The 17,899-nt window shown below is 47.8% G+C and overlaps 1 protein-coding gene across 1 annotated transcript; it reads left to right on the top strand.

The window, feature by feature from the left end:
- Window positions 1-13,598: 13,598 nt before the first annotated feature.
- FRAT2 (FRAT regulator of WNT signaling pathway 2) lies at window positions 13,599-15,835 on the top strand. Its single transcript, XM_060125657.1, has one exon. It carries the CDS (start codon window positions 13,727-13,729, stop codon window positions 14,420-14,422), a length of 696 nt encoding a protein of 231 aa, XP_059981640.1. The 5' UTR covers window positions 13,599-13,726; the 3' UTR covers window positions 14,423-15,835.
- Window positions 15,836-17,899: the final 2,064 nt, after the last annotated feature.

Here is a 17,899-nt window from a genome sequence, read left to right as displayed (position 1 = left end):
ATTTCAGGTTTGGTTCCAGACCACCACAATAAAGCAAATACTACTACAATAAAGGGAGTAACACTGGGGAATTCCCTGGCTGTCCTGCAGTTAGGACTCCACGCTTTCACTGCCAAGGGCCAGGGTTCAATCCCTGGTCGGGGAGCTGAGATCCCACAAGCTATGCGGTGGGGTCAGAGAAAAAGGGGAGTGGGGGGAAGTAATATGAAATTTTTGGTTTCCCAGTGCATAAAAGTTATGTTTATGCTATGTTGTAGTCTAAGTGTGCAATATCATTATGTCTGAAAAAAACAACGTATATACCTTAATTTAAAAGTACTTTATTGGGGCATCCCTGGGGGCGCAGTGGTTAAGAATCCACTTGCCAATGCAGGGGACATGGGTTTGAGCCCTGGTCCGGGAAGACCCCACATGCCGAGGAGCAGCTAAGCCCATGTGCCACAGCTACTGAGCCTGTGCTCTAGTGCCTGTGAGCCACAACTACTGAACCTGCACTCCTAAAGCCGGTGCTCCACAAGAGAAGCCACCGCAATGAGAAGCCCGCACACCGCAGGGAAGAGTAGCAACCCCCCCCTTGCTGCAACTAAAGAAAGCCCATGCGCAGCAACGAAGACCTAAATAAGTAAATTTATTTTTAAAAAGTACTTTATCGCTAAAAATAAAGGAAGTAGGATGAAACATTTAAAAAGACAAAACTTTTTTTTTGAATTTTATTTTTATATACAGCAGGTTCTTATTAGTTATCCATTTTATACATATTAGTGTATATATGTCAATCCCAATCTCCCAATTCATCACACCATCACTTTCCCACTTTGGTGTAAAAAGACATAACTTTTAAAAAGTAACAAAAAGCTAACAGTATAGTGAGGAATTACCTGACCAAGCCTCAGGAGTAGATAGGACTCAGAGAGCCCAGCAAAAGGGAAACTTTTGTTTGGGTGGATGCGTGGTGGTGCAAATTACAAAGAGTCTGTTGTGAGGCTGAAATGCACTTTTAGGGGCCTCATGAGGTTAAGGAGACAAAAGTTTGAGTTTAGGAATCACCAAGAGTGAAGACCCAAATAAATTATACACACACCTTAAGCTGGGACCCTAACGGACTACAAACTGGGACTAAGGATAAATCTAAGGTATGTCACATACACTTGCAAATTACCATCAAGTTGTCTGGGTGGCCCAGGGAATCTTGAGGCTAGGATTTGGAGTAAGGTGTTTCCAGACTCCTAGGGTTCCCAGGAATTTGATAGAAACAAACAAAAATCCTATGTGGAGGATGACATCATCCTAGCTCCCAAATTATTTGTATAAATAATTTTTCAAATACAATGTCCAGTATTCAGTCAATGATAACCTTGCATACTAGGAGACAAGGTATGAGTAAGAAAAAGAAACAATAGCAAGAACAGACCACAGGCAATCTGTTTATACCTCTATGACTTCACTCATCACACTGTGTTGTTGTGGTCTCTTTCTCAATGTGGAGATTTCTTGGTTGCTTCCCCAGCATTCATTCCATTCTTTTCCCTTCCGTACATTCTTGATTTCAGTTCTGGTAAAAATGTGATACTGGAGAAGTCGACTCTATCACCAGCTGTAGGAGTAGGGCATGTGAACTATCGATGGAGTCTCTCCTCCTGTCCACAAGATTGACCCAGGGGTGAGCATGTGAACTAAGTCAGTCCAATGCATGAATCCCAGACCTTCTGGGAAAGATTCTGATACCCAGACTCTCTACTCTTGGGTGAAGAAGCATGTCCCTCTAAGAGTTGCTGGCTGCAACACTGAGTGTAGCTAGCTACAGGATGAAACCAACGCCATGGAAGAGCAAACTGGAAAGAAATCAGGCCTTTAGTGACATTTTTAAGCTGCTAGATCAAGGTTCATCTGAAGCTAGACCTGCTTCTAGAACAGCACTGACCAATAGAAATATAATGCAAGTCACCTATGAAAATTTTCTAGTAGCCACGTTTAAAAAGAAAAAAGGTGAAATTAATTTTAGTAATATATTTTATTTAACCTAATATATCCAAATATTATCATTTAACATGTAATAATGTAAACAATTATTAATGAATAGCTTACATTCTGTTATTGATGCTAAGTCTATGAAATCCAGTGTGTTTTTTGTTTTTTTGTTTTTTTTTTGGCTGCGTTGGGTCTTCGTTGCTGCGTGCAGGCTTTCTCTAATCGTGGCGAGCAGGGGCTGCTCTTCGCTGCAGTGCACAGGCTTCTCATTGTGGTGGCTTCTCTTGTTGCAGAGCATGGGCTCTAGGTGCACAGGCTTCAGTAGTTGTGGCACGTGGGCTCAGTAGTTGTGGCATGAGGGCTCTAGAGCGCAGGCTCAGTAGTTGTGGCACACAGGCTTAGTTGCTCTGCAGCATGTGGGACCTTCCTGGACCAGGGCTCGAACCCGTGTCCCCTGAATTGGCAGGCGGATTCTTAACCACTGTGCCACCAGGGAAGCCCTTCCAGAGTGTATTTTACACTAAACAGCACATCTCAATTCAGACTAGCTACATTTCAAGTTCTGAATAGCCCTGTGTGGCTGGGAACCACAGCTCTAGAGTTTTCCTTTATTGACAATAAATTTCCTTAAAGCAACGTTTAACTGCTTTGTTGATATATAATTTATATACCATAAAATTCACCCACTGTAAATGTACAGTTCTATGATTTTTTTTTTTTTTTCAGTACGCGGGCCTCTCATTGTTGTGGCCTCTCCCGTTGCGGAGCACAGGCTCTGGACGCGCAGGCTCAGCGGCCATGGCTCATGGGCCTAGCTGCTCCGCGGCATGTGGGATCTTCCCGGACCGGGGCACGAACCCGTGTCCTCTGCATCGGCAGGCGGACTCTCAACCACTGCGCCACCAGGGAAGACCCAGTTCTATGATTTTTAATATAATTTATCACCAACCTCCAGTTTTAGAACATTGCCATCACCCCCAACACTTCCCTTGTGCCCCTTTGTTGTTACTCTCTGCTCCCATCCACAGCCCCGGGCTGGTCTGCTTTCTGTCTCTGTAAGTTTGCCTCTTCTGGATATTTCACATAAATGGAATCAAGTCATATGTAGTGTTTTGCATCTGGCTTAACATAGTTCTTCTTTGACTTAACATAGTGTTTTTGAGGTTCCTCCATGTTTTAGCATGATTCAGTAGTTCAGTTCTTTTTATTGCTGAATAGTATTCCAGTGTATGGGTATACACACATTGTGTTTATCCATTCACCAGTTGATAGCCATTTGGATTGTTTCCACCTTTGGGTTATTATGACTAACGCTTCTAGGAACATTCAGGCCCAAGCCTTTTTATGGACTTGTTTCTATGTCTCTTGATAGAGTCTTAGGATTGGAATTCCTGGGTCATATGCTAAGTTTATGTTTAACCTCATAAGAAACTGCCAGACTGTTTCCTTTCTTTCTTTCCTTCCTTCTTTCCTTCCTTCTTTCTTTCCTTCCTTCTTTCCTTCTTTCTTTACTTCTTTCTTTCTCTCTTCCTTTCTTCCTTTCTTTTCTTTCTTTCTTCACCCTGCAGCTTGTTAGATCTTAGTTCCCAGACCAGGGATTGAACCTGGGCCCTCAGCACTGAAAGCACGGTGTCCTAACCACTGGACCGCCAGGGAATTCCCCAAAGTCACCTTTTTTTTTTTTTTTTTTTTGCGCTACGAGGGCCTCTCACTGTTGCGGCCTCTCCCATTGTTGAGCACAGGCTCCGGACGTGCAGGCTCAGGGGCCCAGCCGCTCCGCGGCATGTGGGATCTTGCCAGACCGGGGCACAAACCCGTGTCCCCTGCAGGCGGACTCTCAACCACTGCGCCACCAGGGAAGCCCCAAAGTCACCTTTTTAAAGCACACAATTCAGTGTTTTACAACTGTCACCACTAATTCCAGAACATTTCCACCACCCCAAAAAGAAAACCTATACCCATTAAGCAGTCATTCCTCATGCCCTGCTTCCCTTCCCCCATCCCCTGGAAATCTACTTCCTGTCTCTATGGATTTGCCTATTCTGGACATTTTATATAAATGGCATTATATAACACGTGGCTTTTTGTGTCTGGCTTCTTCCATTGAGCCCAATGCTCTCAAGTTTTATCCATGTTGCAGCATGTATCAGTACTTCGTTCCTTTTTAAGGCTAAATAACATTCCATGTATGGATATACCATATTTTGTTTATTCATTCACCAGTTGATGGACATTTGGGTTGTTTCTATTTTTTGGCTGCTATGAATAATGTTGCTATGAATATTTTTGTGCAAGTGTTTGTATGGATATGTGCTTTCAGTTCTCTTGGTTATATGCCCAGGAGTGGAATTGCTGGGTCATATGCTAAGGCCATGTTTAACTTTTGGAGGAACTGCCAAACTGTTGCAGTATTTCACATTCCCATCAGCAATGTATAAGGGCTCCAGTTTCTCCACATCTTTGCCAACACTTGTTATTGTCTGTCTTTTTTTTTTCCTTTTTCCAGGCAACTGGCGCTTCTTCTTTCATTGTGATAAATTATACATAGCACAAAATTTACCATTTTAGCCATTTTAAGTGTACAGATCAGTAGCATTAAGTACATTCACATTGTTGTGCAACCATCACCACAATCCATCTCCAGAACGTTTTCATCATCCCAAACTGAAATTCCATACCCATTAAACAACTCCCATTCCTCCGCTCCCCCAGCCGCTTTCTGTCTTACTTTTTGTCCCTATGAATTTGACTACTTTAGGTACTTCATATAAGTGGAATCATGCAATATTTATTCTTTTGTGACTGGTTTATTTCACTTAGCATACTGTCCTTAAGGTTCATCCATGTTCTCATATGTGTCAGATTTCCCTTCCTTTTTTTTTTTTTTTTTACTTTATTTTTTACTTTTGGCTGCATTGGGTCTTCCTTGCCGTGCACGGGTTTTTTTCTCTAGTTGCCGCAAGAGGGGGCTACTCTTCATTGCGGTGCGCGGGCTTCTCATTGCGGTGGCTTCTCTTGTTGCGGAGCACGCCACCAGGGAAGCCCTTCCCTTCCTTTTTATGGAGGAATGATAATCCATTGTATGACTATATCACACTTGTTTATCCATTCATAAATCTGGATGGACATTTGGGTTGTTTCTATCTTTGGCTATTGAGAATAATGCTGCTATGAATGTGGTGCTTTCAGTTCTTTCAATTTGGGTTATATACCCAGAAGTGGGATTGCTGGATCATATAGTATTTCTGTTGAACTTTTTGAGGCTTAGAGCCACTTCTAAAGGACAGGGGCCACTAATTAAGGACCCTTGGCCCCCAAAGTTCCTACCTTACATTTGGTTGGGCTGTTTACCTTTTAGAGGATTTTCCCTTTGTGTGTAGAAACCACTAAGCAACCATGCTTTGAAATGATTTTATTTACAATGTACTCTCATTTTTCAGAAAAGAGAATAGCAAAGTCCCCTTTGAGGATCCAGGTTTGGAAGAAAGCACAAAACACAGTAGCAGCAGCTCAGGGGGGTTACTCATTGATGTATTCAGCTGCCTTTGCTCTTGCTCCGCAGCCAGCCTTCTTTTCCTGGCTGAAGGCTGCACGGGATGGGGCAGGCTCGGAGCTCTCATTAAACACTGGCTGAGGACTTGCCTGGTGGCGCAGTGGTTGAGAGTCCGCCTGCCGATGCAGGGGACACAGGTTCGTGCCCTGGTCTGGGAAGATCTCACATGCCACGGAGCGGCTGGGCCCGTGAGCCGTGGCCGCTGAGCCTGTGCTCTGCAGCCGGAGAGGCCGCAACGGTGAGAGGCCCGCATACCGCAAAAAAAAAAACAAAAAAACACTGGTTGAGCCAGAAAAGTGGGTTCTGGTTAAAATTTTTTTTTAAAGTAGGGACTTCCCTGGCAGTCCAGTGGTTAAGACTCTGCACTTCCCATGCAGGGGCGTGGGTTTGATCCCTGGTCGGGGAACTAAGATCCCACATGCTGCGCGGTGTGGCCAAAAAATATAAATAAATAAATAAATAATTGCTCCAAAAGCAAGGGAAAAAAGAGTTTTAAAAAAGTAAAAGTAGGTGCCTTTCACTTTGGGTACACCCAATCAACACCCTTCCTCCTCCTACAAGCATGGGAAGTGGTTTGGTAGAGCTGGTAATACTTTTGTAGGGATATCATGGTGGTAAGAAGAGGGAGGATGAGAAATTAAAAAATTATATGTGATAGTAATAGTAATACAAATAGTAATAACTACCATTACTATAACAACTACCATTGCAGAACGTCCCTTGAGGAGCCACGTTGCCCTCAGTGTTGAGGACCACTGAGTTACGGCGACCAGCTTATCCTGGTTGGCCTGAGATTAGGGTAATTTCCCAGGACAGCAGGCTTTCAGGGCTAAAACCAGGAGGGTCCCAGGCAAATTGGGATGGTGGGTCACCCAAAGGCCAGTCCCCCACTTGCTAGCTGTGTAACCTTGGGCTGGTTACTTTACTTCTCTGTGCCTCAGTTTCCCTAGAGAGAATATCCTCTCTATATTATAGATCTCTATATTATACTATAGAGATGATCATATCTAACTCATACATTTGTTTTGAGGATAAGATATAATGTATGTGTAAGGCATTAAGCTCAGTACATGGCACAATAATAACTACAGATAAATGCTAGGAATTATTACCTAAATTCTTATCTAATTTAACCTTGAAGGTTTGTTTGTTCTTTGGGGGAGACAGCAATTTTATTTTACTTAAATGTATAGTCCGTCTGTATCCACAGATTTATATAATAAAAGCCAAATATATGGCAAGACTGCTAGAAAAGAAAATATTAAAACCATATAGTAGTAGAGAGAAAAGAATGAATCCCAAATCAAGGCTAATAGGTTTCTAAAAGTGTGCATTCACAGGGCCTGGATTAAGAGGGAGGGGCCGTGGTTTACTTGGGGCTGTCAAGCTGAGCACCAGGTGCAGCTGGCTCCTCCTTCTCTGCTTAGAACAGCTCCTAAATTAGATGGTTTTATTATGTCCATTTTACAGAATTGGAAACAGAGTAAAAAGCACAAAGTCTCCCAATGCCCTTGTCAGTTTTTTCGGCACTAGCTGCTGGCCATCCTAATTTTGCAGGAGTAGTACGATGAAGGGTTAGAGATTATGGGCCTGGATATCACAGCCGAGTTGCTCACGCAGCATCCTAGAGCCAGGGCAGCCTTCAGGAGTTGCGTCCAAACTGCTTGCTTTGCAAATGGGACCATGAGGCCCAGAGCTGGGACTGCTGTCCCCAGCATCCAGGTACTGGAGGAACCAAGACTACTACCCAAGTCACCCAACTCCCAACGTGGTGCCCCCTCTAAAGTTGGTCAGGACCAGAAGGCTGTGGGCCCTGGACAGCTCACTAGACATAGGGGCACAGGCCTGTGACGGGTAAGAATGAATTTAGACAATGTTTTCAAGTCTGTATTTCCAAATGGGCTTATGTTTTCCCAAATGAAGTCATGTGCTTTTTCTGAGGAGGAGACCAGCACTGTCTCCAAGGAGGTCTGGTGTTTTCCTGCACGAGTCTGAAGCAGGAAAGAGAAGGCCTCAGTGCACTTGTGTGTCAGGGTCTGTAGATGCTGGACTCATCTGTGCCTTCCCTCCCCCAAGAAACCAGAAGCAAAGTTTCTGGTTTCTGGAGGAAAATCCAGAATGGCCTACTTGAAGCGAATGGGGGGAGGTTACAGCCTCCCAAGCTGAGCTCCAGGCTGTGGTGACCCTGCCAGGACTTCCCACGCCCTATGAGGCCTGGTCTGTCACACAACCAGCAGCCCATTTGTCATCTTTCCTACTTTCCCATATGATGTGACTTATAGAGAACTTATAGAGCATATGTCTTTCATGTTCCAAGGCAATTTTTTAAATATTTATTTATTTATTTATTTTTGGCTGTGTTGGGTCTTCATTGCTGTGCATGCGTTTTCTCTAGTTGCGGTGAGCGGGGGCTACTCTTCGTTGTGGTGCACGGGCTTCTCTTGTTGTGGAGCACGGGCTCTAGGCGCGCGGGCTTCAGTAGTTGTCGCATGTGGGGTCAGCACTTGTGGCCCATGGGCTTAGTTACTCTGCGACATGTGGGATCTTCCCAGACCAGGGATCAAACCCATGTCCCCTGAATTGGCAGGCGGATTCCTAACCACTGCGCCACCAGGGAAGTCGCCCCGAAGGCAAATTTTTGATAATCAACTTTATTGCGGTTATATTTCACATATAATTAATTTACCCATTTTAAGTGTCCATTGAGGTTTTTTCTTTTTTTTTTTTTTTCCAGTACGTGGGCCTCTCACTGTTGTGGCCTCTCCCATTGCGGAGCACAGGCTCCGGACGCGCAGGCTCAGCGTCCATGGCTCATGGGCCCAGCCGCTCCGCGGCATGTGGGATCTTCCCGGACTGGGGCACAAACCCGTGTCCCCTGCATCGGCAAGCGGACTCCCAACCACTGCGCCACCAGGGAATCCCCTCCATTGAGGTTTTTTTAAGGTTTTTTAAAACATTTATTTATTTAATTTATTTTTTTGGCTGCGTCGGGTCTTAGTTGCGGCATGTGGGATATTTCATCGTGGCGCAGGCTTCTCTCTAGTTGCGGCACGAGGGCTCCAGGGCACGTGGCCTCTGTAGTTTGCGGCATGTGGGCTCTCTAGTTGAGGTGCGCGGACTCAGTAGTTGTGGCGCGCAGGCTTAGTTGCCCCACGGCATGTGGGATCTTCGTTCCCTGACCAGGGATCAAACCCGCGTCCCCTGCATTGCAAGACAGATTCTTTACCACTGGACCACCAAGGAAGTCCGAAGGGTCCATTGAGTTTTGACAAATATATACACCCATGCATCTGCCACCATAGTTAATATATGGTGTGTGTGTTTACAGTTTGTTTTGTTGTTTGGGTGTACAGTTCTGAGTTTTAACACCAGTGTAGATGTGTGTAACCATTACCACAGTCAGGACACTGAGCAATTCCATCGCTCCCCCATTGCCCCCCAAAACTCCCGTGCTCGTCTTTGTAGTCACAGCCTCCCCTCCACCAACTGAACCTTTGGCGACCACTGATCTGTGATCTGAACCTACAGTTTTGTCCAAGGCAAATTCTAATCATGATTACCTAGGTCGTAATTTTATTAAAAATAACCCCTTTCCCTTTAGGCACTGTACTGTATCCACTTTCCCAACCAACACCCTTAGCACAAAGGAGAGAAGCAGGTAACCAGGAGAAAACTTTGGGATGGGAAGGACGACTGAAGATCTTTATCAGGCCCACCGTGGTCCCCTGGCTGCCTCTGGACTAGCCTTTGCTTCCTTACCGAGGGAAGACAAAGACCCAGTTCACCTTGGCCAGAAAATCATGCAACAGGAGTGAGGGAATCAGCTGATCTGACATCTTCAATGTGACTTCAAAGTCGAAAAAGAGCGGCGACCTGCATTGGAAGCATGGTGAAGTTGCGAAGACTTCACATCCCCAAATAGATTGCTGTTACAATTATAGAAAAAGAAAGAACTAGATCAAATACCAGATACAGCATAGAATTTTTCTTACTGAGGTGAAATTCACATGCATAAAATTAGCCATTTTAAAGTGTACAATTCAGTGACATTTAGTACACCCACAGCACTGTGCAACCACCACCGCTATCAAGCTCCAAAACATTTTCAGCACTCCAAAAGGAAACCTCGTACCCTTTAGCAGTCATTCCCCCGCCACCACCATTCTCGCTCCCCAGAACTAAGCAACCACCAATCTACTTTCTGCCTCTGTGGGTTTACTTATTCTGGATATTTTCACATGCATGACCTTGTGTTTCTGGCTTCTCTCACTTAGCATGTTTTTGAGCATCATGTTGTAGCACATCGGCACTTCATTTCTTTTTATGGCTGAGTAATATTCCATTGCATGGCTCTACCCCAGCTTGTTTATTCATCTGTTCATGGACCACAGCATAGAATTCCCCTTTTTTTAGGCTTACACATCACTAAGACTATTTCTGCTTCTCAGAGCTTCACTCCAACATCACCCCTGCCAAGGTCATGTGATAAGTCTTCCCATACATTTTTTTTTTTTTGCGGTACGCGGGCCTCTCACTGTCGTGGCCTCTCCCGTTGCGGAGCACAGGCTCCGGACGCGCAGGCTCAGCGGCCATGGCTCACGGGCCCAGCTGCTTCGCGGCATGTGGGATCTTCCTGGACTGAGGCACGAACCCGCGTCCCCTGCATCGGCAGGCGGACTCTCAACCACTGCGCCACCAGGGAAGCCCCCCATACATATTCTTATGTAATATAACAATTTTGTAAAGAAAGGATCACCCTCCATTTTACAGATTCAGGATCTGAGGCACAGAAGGATGACATGGCTGGATGCAGGTGGAGTTCCAAGCCTAGAGTCTGTCTCTTCATCCCCGCTGGTGTGTCTGAGTACAGGTTACTGAAAACAAAGTCCAGGTGGAAAGCAAACTCCTTGCGAAGAATTTCAATGCAGTCCAAAAAAATTCAGAAAATCCTTGAATTCTGTGTCCTTCCACGGGTGATGCTGAATACCCTCCATGTCTCTTTCCAGGCAGGTGCCCAGCGTGCCAGGCACGCAGCTCTCATCGCCTCCCTTTCTGATACCCTCTCATTACTTTTAATTGCATCTGAGCCTCTCTAGCATCTTGTATTTTGATTCCTAATCCAGGGCATTTCTCTGCCTCCCACTGGTCCAGCACAGCACTTTCCTCTCTCAGAGCTCTCCAGAGAAGTGCCCCCAGAAAATGGAACTGGTCTTTTGTAATGAATTCATCTTTATAATGAATAGTATAATATCCAAGTCCCGGCATATTTACATAGCAATCTCCACACAAAAGCAACATTACAAAGGGAAGATTTTTAAAAGAATGCCATCTCAGCTCCATTTCCTTTAGTACTAAGAACACTATGGGAATTACCCTGACAAGAAAAGAAAAACGACTTCCAGGGATGCTGGGTTAGAGACAATAGCTACACCAGCTCCATTAATGTTTAAAGTCAATGGAGAATAAAACTGCTTTTCTCTACTTACTGGCAGGCATCATCTTACAGAGAGGAGAAAAAAAAATTCCCATTTATTTAACTCTGCTGAAATCCATAAGCCCTCCCCTAATTTTCATTCCCCTTGAAATTCTCCAGTAAGTACCATCAGAATGAAAATGAAAATCACTCTCTCTGGGGGAAATGGCTTTCAGTCCTCATCAGTAAAGCGTGTGAAGAGCCCTCCACAGAGATGCAGGAGGAAGGCTGCTTGTTGGGAAAGGATCTGTCAGCAAAACCTGCAGAACTAGTTGTAGGGGGTCACACCTTGGGATTTGGGAGCCTTTGGGCTGACTTCAAGAAGGCCTTAATCAATCCCAGGTCAGGGTGGTCCCGGGGCAGAATTCAGGGACAAGGCAGTTTCAAGGGAGTAATGCCTTGGGGGTACGTTTTACTTAGTGGGCTGTAAGGGGGAAACTTTATCATGAATATATTAGCTGATTCCCTCAGGGAATCGCTGGAATTAAGCCAGGCCTCTGTGAGTAAACCATTGGACCTAATCCCACGTTACATTTGTGTAATGCCTGACAAAGCCTGCTCCCATTATCTTATTTGATCCTGAAAGCAATCCTCAGAGGGAGGCAGGGCTGGGATTATTTTTTCCATTTTACATGTGTTTTCGCTTGTAAACTGATTTGCCAGGAGCCACACACCCAGACGCGGCAGGAATGAGACGTGAATCTCTTTAGGTCTTGGTACAACCTGTTCAAGGTTTTTCTCGACTTCGCACACAGACTGATCATAATATTCCCAGCCCCACCCAGTCCTTACAACCTTTGGCTTAACCAGCAGCTGGGAGCTGCTCAGGGCAGAGCTTGTGTTTACAGTGCCCAAGCACCTCTGTCCTGAAGAACTACAGCCCTGCCTGACAAGCTCTGTGGTGGGAAAAAAATCGTATCATCTCCCTGCACCAGTGACCAAAATGAATCCAGATAGATTTGAAAAAAATCAAGGCACTAGAAAAATCTCAGGAAAATAGAACGTAATATTTAATAACTTTCTGGAGGCAAGAAGACTAAATTTAGCATTGTGTTAGAAGTTTCAAAGGAAGGTACTTTATGTAGATTTGACTATATTAAAGTTTAAGTTTTAGTGAAAAAAAAAACTCCACAGGGCCAACAAAAACCGAAGAAATATTCACAGCAAACTATGAAAGAAAAGAGTGAACTTCTGGCATGTAGAGGAGTCATGCAAATACAAAAGAAAAAAATCAATAGGAAAAACTTATTAGAGAACTATTCACAAAAAAAGGAAGTACAGTTGGTTAAACATTTAGAAAACTACTCTACCTAACTAAAAGCAAAGAAATAACTACTGAAATGAGATCCATTTCACCTACAAAATCAGAAAAATAACTATAATACTCAAGTATTAATACCAGTGAAGGCGCAACGAATAATGTATGCTTACACATGAATGATGAGAGAGTAAATTTACCCAACTGTTGGAAAGCAATTTGGTACATTTATCAGAAACCTTAAAATATCCATATCCTTTGACCTGAATTCCCATTCCTGGGAATATGTTCTTAGGAAAGAATCAACACGGAAAACGTTTTACACACAAAAATGTTAGTCACGCACTTATTTACAACGGTAAAATGAGGTAAACCGCAAACGTTAAAGGAATTATTTAGTAAGTTATGGTACAGCCACTTAATGGAAACTTGCGTAATCATTACATGTTCTCAAGGCGCATGCAATAACACGAACACCGTTTACGGGATAATGCTAGTGGAAAAGTGTATAACGTTGTATACGAGTGGCTGTTTGTATAACACTTTTATAGAAAAAGGCTGGAAAAGAAAAACTTTTAATATGTAAACCATGTTTGACTCCTATGATTAGAGAGGTTTTTTTCATCGCCCTATATTTCTATTTAAATCTTTTTTTACTGGCCGCGCGGCTTTTTTTTTTTTTTTTTTCTTTAATGAACAAAGTCTTTAGCCAGGCGGTGGCGCGTCTTTCTCTCGCGCTGGGTCGTAGCGCTTGAGGACTAGGCGGAGGGAGCAGGCACCGAGACTCCACCTCAGGGCGATTCCGCCCTCCATTACGAAGTCCCCTCCCCACCCCCAATTTCCCCAGCCCCACCCCTCCCAAGCCAGCTGGTCGCAGGGCCCGCCCCTCCCCCACCACTCCCGGGCCCCGCTGACTGCGGGTGCGCGGGAGGGGGAGCGGGGCCGCCGAAGTCTTGCTGACACGTGGGGAGGGAGGAAGCGTCGGAGGATGAGTGGTTGGGTGTGTGGGTGGGTGTGTCCGTTAGTGGGAGAATCCAATCGTGGCCACCTCAGAGTCTCCATAGTCCTGTGCTGCTAATCCGGTCGGGGAAGTACGAAGCTCTCCCCATGCGCCAGATCCCCTCCTAAGCAAACACCCAGCGCAGACACAAGAAGGCTCCGGCCGCGGCCCTGCGCTGCCCGTGACGGCCCGCGCTGCGCCACTTCCTCGTTTGTCCCCCCTGCCCCGGCGCGGTGGTAGGGCCCGGAGGCAACGTCACCCATTGTTTACAAATCAACCAGAGCCGGTAGGATTCCGGCTACCGCGGCTGCTGGCGCGCGGCGAGAGTGCCTGGCGGGCTCCGGCTTCCGCGTCCGCCCCGGCTCCGGCTTCGGCCTTAGCACCGCACCCGGCTCCGCCGCGGCCCACCGAGCCCCGGGGGCAGCCGAGCCGCCGGCGACTCCCGCAGAGCTCCGGGTGCCCGCGCGGGGGGCCATGCCGTGCCGGAGGGAGGAGGAAGAGGAAGCCGGCGAGGAAGAGGAGGAGGAGGAGGAGGAGGACAGCTTCCTCCTACTGGAACAGTCGGTGACTCTGGGCGGCTCGGGCGAGGTGGACCGGCTGGTGGCCCAGATCGGCGAGACGCTGCAGCTGGACGCGGCGCAGGACCGCCCTGCCTCCCCGTGCGCGCCCCCGGGGCCGCCACTGCAGCCCCCGCGACCCCCGGCGGTGGTGCGGGCGGACAAGGCCCGAGCCCCGGCTCTGCCGTTGCTTCTGCCGCCCGCCTCGGCCGAGACTGGGGGTCCGGCGCCCCCGGGGGCCCTGCGCTGCGCCCTCGGGGACCGTGGCCGGGTGCGGGGCCGGGCTGCGCCCTACTTTGTGGCCGAGCTCGCCGCAAGCCCCAGCGCGCTGCCCGGGCCGTGCCGGCGAGGATGGCTGCGGGGCGCTGTCGCCTCCCGCCGCCTGCAACAGCGACGATGGCCCCCAGCCGGGGCGCGCGCCAACGACGACGACCCGCATAGGCTCCTGCAGCAGCTGGTGCTCTCGGGGAACCTCATCAAGGAGGCCGTGCGGAGGCTCCAGCGAGCCGTCGCCGCGGTGGCAGCCACGGGCCCCGCGGTACCCCCCGGACCCGGGGGCAGCCGCAGCCGACCGGACCCTGTCGCCCTTCAGCCCTCCGGCGCCTTGCACTGACCCTGGGCCCCTGGAGGAGGAAGAAGCCGCTGCGGGGACCCAACGGCGTCCTGTGCCTTCCCCAACCTTGAGCTGAAGCCGCCGTTGCCGTCCTGGGAGCGACCGCCTAGGCTGCAAGGAGGCTAGTGGGGAGAGACCTCAAGCCGAGAAGTTACCCGCCCCGGCGAGGCTGTCGGCGAAAACTTGAGCGTGGAGAAATGCACGGGCCAGGGCGCGTACGTGTCGCGTGAGAATTTCCCCGGCCACCTCGGGGACAGGAACCTGGGATAAAACTGGGAGAACTATGGCAGCTATTTGCATCAACTTGTACCTGACTTAACTCTTGGGGGTATCGTGTGCTTGGATTGTTTAAAGATACGGCTCCAAGGGGCGAGAATCGCGAGGGCTTTGTAAGAATACTTGAAAACTGATGACACGAATACATTTTATTTTCCGGTGGAGGAACTTAGTGAAAATGGTGCTACAATTGCTGTGCAAAGAAATTCCGGAGGGAAGAAGAATGTAAAAGCTTGGTGGTGGGTGGGTTGGCATCGCCCGCCCCCTTTCTCCCATCACATCGGTGACTGGTCGAGGTGGGAGATGTGAGCTCCAGTTGTCGGGGGTAGGGAGGTGGAGAATTTTGAAGGTGGGTCGAGGTGGATGTGGACTTTTAAATGACTTGACCTTGCCACCTGTGTTTCAAGGTCACGGTGTGCTTGGACGGAAGGTTGTGGGCTTCCTGGGAGAGCTAACTGACCGCTGTGTCTTTTTTCTCTTGCTCCGAGAAGAGCCCTGTCTGTGCTTCGCCACCTCCTAGCGTCTCCAGAGGACACACAGGTGGAGAGGGCTGTGCGAGGAGAGAGATTTTTTTTTCTCTGTTCTCTCCTTCTGTCCAGAGCTCCTCCTCCTCCCGTGAGGCCACTCCTGGCCGTGCCATGAGATTCTCAGAAACAGGCATAAACAATGTCTTATGTCTCTTTCCTGCCCTCCCGGCTGGCCTTTCTTATTCCACCCTTTCTGATGTCTTCACTGCATGGATGAGACCCCGGCTGTTTTTCTGCTCTGTTCTGGTCCTCTGTGGAGCCATAGGTCTGAGCTTTCGTGGGTCTTCACCCCTCAGTTTCCTTCTGCCACCAGCTCTTTGTGAGTGACCGAAACCGTTTTTTAAATGGGACTCTCCAAGAGGAGAAACCGCAGGCTTTACCCGTATGAAACTTGACGGTGCTTTAAGTAAGGTGCCACCCCCAAACTGTAAAGGAGCTAAACTAATTTTTTTAAAAGATTCAATGGCTTGTTCATCCTCCAGATGTAGCTATTGACGTACACTTCGCACCGGAGTGTCTGAAATTGTGGTGGTCCTGATTTATAGGATTTCTTAATTAAAGTGTCTGCTGAATAAATTTGGTTTTTGTTTTGGAGCATGCTTTGGCTTTTTGGTGGAAGGTGGGGGAAAAAGCACAGAGGGGACACCTTTCATAATAAAGTCGTGATGGAGAGGGGACTTTGGGGTCGAGGTGTGAGACGGAGACCGGTGGAGCTGCAGTCGATGAGTGCTTCTGGGTTGATGTTCCACAAGATCAGAAAATTCAGTCCAGGTTTTTAAAAACATGCTAGGTGGGCTTTCACGCCCTTTTTGGAATAAGAACATAGTCCAGAAACTTTCTAGGCTGGAGGGCAGAGGCCAAGCGATTTGCTGTATCTGGAGGAGGGTGGAGGGAGGTGAATTTTCTGATTTATTTGTGTTTGAAGAATGGTGAGGGTTTAGACAGAGCCTGCCTATTTTCTCCTTTGAGACTGACCCAGTCTTGAGCTGTGGCCTAGGGAAAGACAATAGGGTTTTACAGCAGTGTATTTGGTAGTTGTAAAATGGGGTGTTTTGAGCAGATGGGGGTTCAGTTAATTAAGTGGCCCTCCTGGTTCTGCCCTCAGTCTTATCTTCCCCAGGCTTGGGGCCCTTTCCCACAAGGAAGCCTTTCTTGGTACAGCCCAGCTCTGCTAACCAGCCCCAGGGGCACCTGTCCTGCCCAGCACCTTCTCACACGGGCTGCAGCGGAAGGCTGCTCAGTGACTCAGTTTGACTCAGCCCCGCTGCTCAGCAGCTGTGTCATAGTAGGCAAGTCACAGCTCTGTGCGTTTTCCTCCTCTCATGTATAAAACAATAATACTTCATAGGTTGGTTGGGAGGGTAAAACGAGGACCTGAGGTGTCTGGGACACTTAAGGGCTTATAAAATGACAGCTGCTGATTCTTGCTGCCACCACTGGCCCTTCTTCCTTCAGTGGCCCCCATCTGTCTCTTCAGCGTGCCCCACGTGCCCTAACACTTCAGCCACCCTTTCCTTTCCACTGTGAGCACAAGTCACTGCCACCTCTTTTGCTTCTGTATCATATAAGTCCCTTTTCCTGAACTTCCAGAAGGCCACCTCCACACACCTTCCAGATGGTCTGTCTCTGCTGTCATCATTCCGGGGGTTGGCACTTGACACACGTGCCAGGTACTGTTCTGGGTGTTTTGAATCATTATCTCATTATGTCATGGCTTTATTCGTCATGAGGTAGGCACTATTTTCTCCATTTTATAAATGAGAACACCGAGGCCCAGGAGATTAAGTGATTTGCCTTAAGTCACCACCTTTTAAGTTAAGGAGCTGGGATTTGAACCCAGGCAGTGTGGCTCTAGTTTCTCCTGCTTTCCTCAACCAGAGCTTCCAGTCATGCTGTACCACCTCCATGAGACTTTCTTGACACCATTTTCTCCCATGTTGGATTTATTAAAGTTCTTAAGAGCATCCCACAAAAACCTTGACCCAATAAATGCCTCAACACAATAGCATCACCATTTTCAAACTTTTCTTGCAGGCCAGCCACATATGTGCAAGGCACTGGGGATCCGGGATGAGGCAGGGTTTCAGACATCCTGGAAGAACCCATAAGCAGGTTTGGGGCCAAGACCTTCACATAAGGTAATAGGAATTGCATAAGAGAGGCACAGATAACAAATGGTAGATGGCTGCTTTTTTTAGAACCTCAAGTCTGTAAGATGAGGGCATAGGGCCAAGATGGTGAGGTCTCACCCAATGCAGCTGTCTTCTGGGTCTGCAACATGGCCAAGACAGCACTCAGGAATGAAATTAGAGTGGTGACTGTAGACTGACGACCTGAAGATCTTCAGGAGCTGAGAAGCGAGGTGGAGAGAAGGAGAAAGGGGACTGAGCCCTGTTTGGGCAGGAACCCTGGTAGGCACCTTTTTGTTTTTGTTTTTTTTTGCCGTATGCGGCCTCTCACTGTTGTGACCTCTCCCCTTGCGGAGCACAGCCTCCAGACGCGCAGGCTCAGCGTCCATGGCTCACGGGCCCAGCCGCTCCACGGCATGTGGGATCTTCCCGGACCGGGGCATGAACCCGTGTCCCCTGCATCGACAGGCGGACTCTCAACCACCGTGCCACCAGGGAAGCCCTGGTAGGCACCTTTTACAAGACGGCCCTTCACTCTTTACAAT

The sequence above is a fragment of the Lagenorhynchus albirostris genome, chromosome 16 (genome assembly GCF_949774975.1).
Source record: "Lagenorhynchus albirostris chromosome 16, mLagAlb1.1, whole genome shotgun sequence".
Lineage (NCBI taxonomy): Eukaryota > Metazoa > Chordata > Mammalia > Artiodactyla > Delphinidae > Lagenorhynchus > Lagenorhynchus albirostris.
The sequence above is the reverse complement of the archived record's forward strand: the minus strand, read 5'-3'. Positions and strand labels throughout refer to the sequence as shown.

Excerpts from the sequence above, each read along its gene's own strand:
- FRAT2 (XM_060125657.1), top strand. The coding sequence starts at position 13,727 with ATGCCGTGCCGGAGGGAGGAGGAAGAGGAAGCCGGCGAGGAAGAGGAG.